This window comes from Pan paniscus, chromosome 23 (assembly GCF_029289425.2).
Source record: "Pan paniscus chromosome 23, NHGRI_mPanPan1-v2.0_pri, whole genome shotgun sequence".
Classification (NCBI taxonomy): domain Eukaryota; kingdom Metazoa; phylum Chordata; class Mammalia; order Primates; family Hominidae; genus Pan; species Pan paniscus.
Window position 1 is genome coordinate 31,034,715 of NC_085927.1, and position 7,859 is coordinate 31,042,573.

Sequence of the window (7,859 nt, forward strand, 5' to 3'; positions counted from 1 at the left end):
TCCTAGGTCTTCACACGAGGATCCCCATTCCGGGTGGTCCCTGGGGATTAACATTACCCCTTTTCCTTCCTCCCTCCCCTCCGGCCAAGCACCAGGAAGCAGCAGTGGGCAGAAGGGGGCAGCCCTCGCCTTGCCCCAGCCCTTCCTCAGTCCCAACTGAGTCACTCCAATGAGGGGTCCCAGGCACTGGGCAGCCATCCTCCTCTCCCCAGTCACCAGGTCCATGCTGCTGTAACTGCACACGCATCGCTGCTTCCCAGACAGCCTCAGCTAACTCAGGCCAACACTGCCCAAGAGGATGCTGACACCAAAGTGCTAGTTCCCTGGCACGGTGCACACCCCCAGGACCCACCAAGCACCACTGAACAGTGGCAGGCAGATGCCCATCCCAGACCCCACCCTTCTAAGACTTAGAAGCCATGTCACTTTGCTAGAGAGAACAGCCAAAGCAGAATATGGAGGTCCCACACCAGAGTTTTCAATCAAGCTTTTAATGAAAAGATCATAAAATAACAGTTTCTTATCGCTGTACATTTAAGACTGCACACTTCTGAATGGAGAGATCAGTCGTTGGTGAATTGCTTTTCTATGACACTGGGCAGCTGTGTAGCTGCAGCTCTGACCTGAATTTATACAAACTCTCAAGGGACATGAACTCAATGTGACAAGTGACAGCGGCGGTGGCCAGTACAGGAGTGCGATCCCGGTGTCCCTCCCCCCTTCTGGGAAGGGCATAAAACAAAACATGATCCCTCTTCCAGTTCCAATTAAACAAAACAGCTATAACCCCATCCCTCCCCCCTCCCCTTCGAGGTATTTGCGAGAAATGAGCCAGTGCCCAACCTGGGTCCCCCCGGGGTGGGGGAGGGCAGAGGGAAGCTAGTGATGGGTGGGGTAGAGAGGCTCCCCTCAGCACCTGGCCCCACGGGGCCCGCCAAGTGGAGGGTGGGAGCCCTGGGGATCCTCCCTGCCCCAGTGAGGTCTGTTATGCAGCATTTTTGAGGTCAATAAATTACAGCAATAAATAGCAAGGTGAGGTAGGGGGAGGGGGTCCTGGTAGAAAGTTAAAGTGGGGTGACTGAAGCCGGGGCATCCTAGGAAGGGGGTCCTGGGCAGCCTCAGTTCCCACCGCTCATGCCCACCCCCACCCCGGCGTGGAATGTCAGACTGAGGCTCCAGTTAGGTCCCTCCCCAGCCCTCACTCCTGGCGTCTGATTCACAGGTTCAGTAACATCTGCCCCAACGGGGTTCTGGGAAATAGGAGGACCTTGGTCCCTTTAGGGGGCATGCCAGGGCTGAGAGCCCTTGTCTGCTCTAAGGCCTGGCACCTTTGGCTTTTGTCCCCCACGCCTGGGGGTGGACGGATGCAGCCTCCTGCTCCCTGAGCCCTGCCCTCCGGCTGCCCAGGCCTCACCCCAACTCAGGATGGCCGCAGGAGGGCAGGGGGTCAGCCTGCCCAGCGGCCCAGCCCAGATCGCACTCCTGCACAGGGCCTGAGGTCCAGTGAATACTGACGGATTGGGGGAGTGGGTGGGCGGCCCGGTGCCCCCGAGTGGTGATGAACGGTAAACACACAGGGCTGCCTGAGGTGGGGAAAGTCGGTGAGGGTCCGGATTGTTCATTTCACAGGCTGAGGTGTATGGCTATGCTGCGAGTCTCTGAGATTCTTATTTGCTTAAAGGTTCATCTTTTCTCTTCCTTTTTTTTGCAATCCTGGAGGAGCCCTTGCTGGGGCTCGGTCCGGCGGGAGCATGCAGTGGCGGAGCCCGGCCTGCCACCCGCTCACTCGCCCCAAGTCTGAGAAATAAATACATTCATCACTGCACAAACATTGATACAAAAACAACACTGTTAAGAGTGTTTGCACCGTCTATGTTGGTAAGGACCAGACCCAGTCAGCCCCTTCCGCTGCCTGGGGTGGGGTTAGGGGGTCCCCAAGAGTGGGGACCCACCAGAGTCGACAGAGCTGCGCAAAGGTCCCGGCTTTTTGGCTTGAGTGGGACCCTCGCATCAACCCATCCCCAAGGGTCACGGGCAGAGCAGCAGGGGGACCCAAGCCCAGACTCGGGTCCTGTGGCCAGAACTGACGGCCATCCCCGCGTAGGCTAGCTGGTCAGGACCAGCGTGGTCCGGCCAGAGGGCCTTGGGGGCTGGTCAGCACGGGCCCAAGCTCTTTGGTGCCAGCTGGGCTTGGAGGGGCCCTGGGAATGGGGACGAGGGCTCAGGTGACTCCAGGGAGGCTTCCAATCCCTCCCCCAGCCCCAGGGCTACCCTTCTCTGCCCGTGAGCCACTCCAGGGCCAACTCAGAAGGGCTTCCAGCAGCAAGGGAGGGTTCCCTGGACTGGCCTTACAGCTGCTGAGGTCTGAAACTGTAAAAGCTTATGTAAACAATGAGATAAATATATTAGCATCTTTTTTCTGAGCCCATGGAGGTTCCATACTCATTCAAAATGTGCTTTGGTTTAAAAAATAGGCTTTGTGAATTTGGGTATGAGCTTATTTTTTTTTCTTTTTTCTTTGTTTATCCTCTCTTTCCTACATGATATCTGCTATTTTCTGATTCCTGTTTCTCCGAAACATTCAGGAATTAAGTGACGAACGCAGAGAACTGTAAGCCGCCTTGGCCTCCAATAACCCAGTTTCCTTGTGAGGCTCTTAACATCTCCACACACACACACTCGCACACACCTGACGTGGAAATCAAAGGAAAAAGAAAACAAAGCCAAATGTTGTGTTAATCCCGCCCCGCCCCACAAACCCTTAAAGTCTTAAATAGGAAACTAGTGTTCTGCTTTCTCATTAAAATACAGAAAAGGCTCGATACAATACTAAGGTGGATACAATACTATGTCGCACAAACGTCATTGAGTGAGGGGCCTCTGCTCCCAGTCCCTGAAGTTCTGCAAAGGAATCACCTACTTTCACGAGTCACCTCACAGATGCGGCTGCCCACAGCCCGGGAGGCCATGCACACGGCCAGGCGCGTGAACACTTCCCGTGCGGTACAGACTTTGTGTCGTGTGGCTTAAGTGCTGATGGGGCGGGGTGGCGTCAGGACAGCAGGAGCCCCCTCACTGAGTATGGGTGAAGTCCATGGGTCTCCTCCCCCCAGGTCCCTAACCTGACTTGCTGGAACCTGAGACCCAGGGTCCAGTCCTCTGTCTCCCACCAGGAGGGAAGAGGGGCCATCTTAGGCTGGGATCACCACAGGGAGGGCTCAGCCAGGAGCCTCATCTGCCCAAGCTCCCTCACCCCCAAAACACGCTGCTCACCACTTGGGTCCCTGAACTCAGGCTCTGTTTTTAGCTGGAGGGTCTCTAGAGGGGTGGGGGTAGGGGATGACTCTGTATTTTTTTGGTCTAAACTTAAAATAGAATGAAAAGAGAGAGAGAAAAAAAATGGTGAAGCAAGATGACAATAAAGGCTGCCAGCCCAGCCCCACAGCTTCAGCTGGCTGAAGACAGTGGGACTGAGATCAGCAACCTTGGTCTGGCCTTGAGAGCCCACTTCAGGGCCCACAGAAGTATCTGAGGCTGGCTAAGCCCAAGATGAGGGGCGAGAGGTGGGCCCCGAGACAGTGGCCGGGGACCAGGACTGCTCAGGGAAGTGCCATCCCTGTTCCCCGGGGTGCCCTGTGGTCAGCTCTCTCAAGCTTAAAACTCTTGCAGGAATGGAGGATAGGAGTGGCAGGATGAGGGCTCACTTCCGCCTCACCCTGGCCGGGAGCTGCAAAGACCTGCCACCCTCCTCATGGTTCCCCTGTCAGCACCCAGTGCCTGGCTCCAGGCTGGGGCCTCACACCCCTCACCTATACCACAGAGGTTTGTGTGCCCGGGGTGCAAGGGTCCCCTCGAGGTGGATGTGGCCCAAGGCTCAAAGGGAAAACCCACAGGTGAGCTGCAGGCACTGGGCCACTTGGCGCCCTGCTGGCTCCTGCACACGACTTCCTAGGTGCTAAGCGAAGGAAAACAAGAGTGTCAAGGGCTTCCACTGCCAGTCACCAACATATCGTTGTCATGAATTCAAGAGGTAGCAAAAGGTCAGAAGTCTCCACCTTGTTCAGTGAGGAAGGAGGGAAAGCGAAACATCTGCCCATGCATACGGCACACACCACACATACACACACACACACACACACACACGCACACAAATGAAAACAAGAGTACCGACGGCCCCGGCATTGAGTCTAGCCTCCCCCCACCCCCCGGAACCCCAGACCTTCCAGTTCAAACAGTCACATAAACGTTACACTGGTTTTTCTCTTAATAAAAAACAAGTACCTCTAAACAAAGAATATTCCTTGGAAACTACAGGAAAAGCACTCTCCCCTGAGGCAGCCGAGGCAGGGCTCAGGGACCAGGGAAGCCTTTGGGCAAGAAGGGCTTCTGGGGCCTGGAGAGGTGGCGCGCCGACACCCCTGCAGCGCCAGAGCCGGGGGACACGCAGGAGTGCCAGCGGCCCCTGTTACATTCAGTCTTCAGACCCAGGCTCAGCCCTGGAGGGGGCGGAAAGAAAATAAGCTATTGTTTGTTTTGGTTTAAAAAACAAAAATCAAAAAGAAAAACAGAGGAACAGATCAGTAGGAATAACAGCAACACAGGCCCAGAGGGCTCTTTAGTTGTAGAGAGGTAGGCGGTGGGGTCACCCTGACTGTCCCAGCGCCAGTGAGCAGTGCCACCCTGGCTCAAGGAGGGAGGGATCTGCACCCCCAGCACCTGTTCCCTGCAGAACCAGGGCTGCACGCGCCCGCACAGACACAAGCACACGTGCACACACACAGACACGGCCAGCAGGGTGAGGCCTGCTCCCGACACCACCCTGGCCGTGGCCAGCGTCCCACTGCCCTTTCTCCAAGCCGCCTGCAACAAAGGGACCAGGTCCCAGCGAGACCCACGTGACCCAGCCCACAGGCCCTGCGGTGGCCCCCGCGGGGAGCTGGGGGCCTGGGTGGGATGGGGAGGTAGACGGGCTGGGACCCCTGGCTTCCCTCCTCTCGGCTCTGCTTGGTACGGACTGTCCATTAAAGCTCTGGGTGTGGGCAGTGGGGGCCAGAGGGGCCACCCGGAGCCTCCACTGGACCCAGGGTCTCGCCCCTGCTGCTGCATCACCTCGCTTCTCCTTCCATGGGTTCCCGGGGAGCAAGGTGGCAGAGGGCGCCCGCGGGTCTTTGGCTTCTAGGAGGGGGAGGTGTGCATGCGCAGGTGGCTGATGAGGTTGCGCTGCTGGGTGAACTTGCCCCCGCACAGCTGGCACTCGTAAGGCTTCTCGCCTGAGTGCACACGCATGTGCTCCGTGAGGCGGTACTGACGGGTGAAGCGCATGCCACACTCATCGCAGGCGAAGGGCTTCAGGCCCAGGTGGCTCCGCATGTGACGCGTCATGGTGCCGCGCTGTGTGAACATCTTGCCACAGATGTTGCAGGGGAAGGGCCGTGTCAGCCAGTGCGTCTTCTCGTGCTGCCGCAGCGTGGCTGGGTCCTTGTAGGTCTTCTCGCAGACCGAACACTTGAAGGGCCGGGGCTCAGCCGTGTAGGCCGCACTGGGTGCTGACAGGTCCTCGGCCTCCTCCTCGGCACCCCCACTGCCTGTCTCGTAGGCCCCCTCTTCCTTGATGAACAGCTCTTCCTCCGTGTGAGTCTCCACGTGCGCATTGAGCTGCTCAGAGCTGGGGAAGCCCTTGGCGCAGGGGATGCACACATACAAGTTGTCCCCGTAGGACACCGTCTCGTAGCCCTCCTGCCGGTACATGTAGTGGGCGCTGGCGTGGCCGCTGCCCCCCTCGCTCCCGCTCTGCGCACTGTCTTCACTTGCATCCTTGCCGTTCTCCTCCTCCTCCTTGCAGGGGTAGGGGGGCTCCCCATAGGGCCCGCTAGGGCCAGCCCCACCAGCCAGGATGCCATTGGGAACCCTGTCCCCGACCCCCTCACCCTCCTCTCCCGGGCAGGGACCCTTGGGCCCTGCTTCTCTCCGCTCAAAGGGGGAGCCAGCCACAGGCTCCTTCTTGCCCCACTCCTTCTTCCGAGTGGAGTGCCGGAGGCTCTTCCGAGGCTGCCCACCAGGCGCCTCCAGCAGGCTCAGGTGGTTGTCCTCGGCCCCCTCCAGATCCATGGGCTCATCAGGGGTGCCCCCCAGCTCAGAATAAGAGGCACTGTTGGCAACGGGAGGGGCAGAGGCCGCAGGGGGCGAGCCATGTTGGCTGTCGCTCAGCTGGGCTGCGTCATCGGGAGTGAGGTGGGGACCTGGGGTGGCAGGGGGCAAGGGTGGGCTTTTCTTGGACAGGTCCAAGCCCAGCTCCTGCTCGCAGCCCCCGCTGCTCCCGTTGGTGCTGCTGCTGCAGCCCCCCAGACCCGCCTCCCCGCCAGCTGGGCAGACGGCCCGGCCCAGACCTTGCACGCTATCCTGGTTAGAGCCACCAAGAAAGAGTTCATCGTCTGAGCCTTTGGCTTGGGGGAGCTCCTGGGGGGTGTGGGCCCCCTTGCGCCCATCCACGAGCCCCTGATACCGAGCTTGGATGACAGAGGCCGTGGACAGCCGCTGGCTGCGGGGGGGCCGCCCCATGCCAGCGGACCCCGCCCTCCCAGAGCCAAAGGGCTTGCCGGCTCGCTTGAGTTTGCGGCGGCAGAGGGCTGCCAACTCGGGCAGCTGGAGGTAGCTGGCGGCAGTGAGGAGGGTGCTGAAGTTGGGCTCGGCTGGCTGGTCGCTGGGCAGCAGCTTGCCTGTGTAGATGAAGTCCAAGATCTGCTGGAACACTGTGGAGCTGACCATGTCTGTGTCCAGGTTGATGAGGTTGTCGTGCAGGACCAGGGACTTGAAGTAGATGCTGCTGGCGGCTAGGACGTTCTTGTGGGCCCGGAAGATGGAGTTCTCCACCATGATGATGACATCACACAGGAAGCCCTTGGTCCTCTGCTGGTTCAGCTGCAGCAGGAGCTGCTTCGAGTGGCTGGGCAGCTCCATGTCGGGCCCCATGTCCCCGCGCCCTGCCCACGCGCACCACCTGTGGGCAAGAACAGGCATGCATGCGTCAGATGACTGGCACACTCGGACCAGGGCTCTGGGGCACGGTGGGGCTCGACGAGGCAAAGGGCCTCAGAACTGACCCCACATAGGGCAGCAGCCCCTGCGGCACAGTACACGGCACATAAGCCCACAGTGCCCACCACATGCAGGCGCAGTACACGTGTCACCTCACTGAGGACTCAAACTGAGAAGGGACAGAGGCCCCTGCCCCATTTGCACTAATGAGAAAATGGAGGTGGAGGGTGATGAGGGGACAAATAGAGAAACTGGGATTTGCATTTGGTTTCACAGCCCGGGCTACTGTCTCTACACTAAATGAAGTTGATCACACACCCTCAGGGACCAGAAGGGGACCCAAAAATGACCAGATGGCTTTAAACTTCGGGAAGCAGAGGACTGCGTGAGAGGAGCTTGTCTTGAAAGCTGGCAAAAATCCCCCAAAACTAAATGGTGGTTCCTTTTGAAATACGGCAGGGCCCAAATCAAACTGCCAGCAGTCATGTTGCTGCCTCCCAGATGCTGCAGTCAGCCTGCAGCCAGCCCTGCCTCTCCCCAAGGCCCTGGGCCGCCTCGCACTCTGGGCGGGCGCCAAGTGCTGCCCCAGCCTGGGCTTCCAGCTGCCAAGGAGGAAAGGTAGCTCAGGCCAAGCACCTGGCACCACCTGAACCCTCCGTCCTCTCTAGGACGGGCAGCGCCATCTGGGCCTAGGAAAGGTGGACAGCTGGCCTCCATCACACAGAATGGCACAGGCACTAACTGAGATCAGTAAGCAAGAAACACACTGACGCCGCTGGTCTCTGCAGGAACCCTGCCGGCCCAGGTGTGTTCCTGCTTATGCA

The 7,859-nt window shown here is 59.0% G+C and overlaps 1 protein-coding gene across 9 annotated transcripts in view; it reads right to left on the reverse strand.

Moving 5' to 3' along the window:
• Nucleotides 1-475: 475 nt before the first annotated feature.
• Nucleotides 476-7,859, reverse strand: part of HIC2 (HIC ZBTB transcriptional repressor 2) — a 35,528-nt gene continuing 28,144 nt past the window's right edge. For all 9 annotated transcript variants that reach the window (XM_034948769.3, XM_034948762.3, XM_063603241.1 and 6 more), the window contains one exon: nucleotides 476-6,997. In XM_034948769.3, coding sequence (XP_034804660.1) covers nucleotides 5,176-6,997 — 1,822 coding nt within the window. In that variant the 3' untranslated portion in view covers nucleotides 476-5,175. The remainder of the gene's footprint in view (nucleotides 6,998-7,859) is intronic.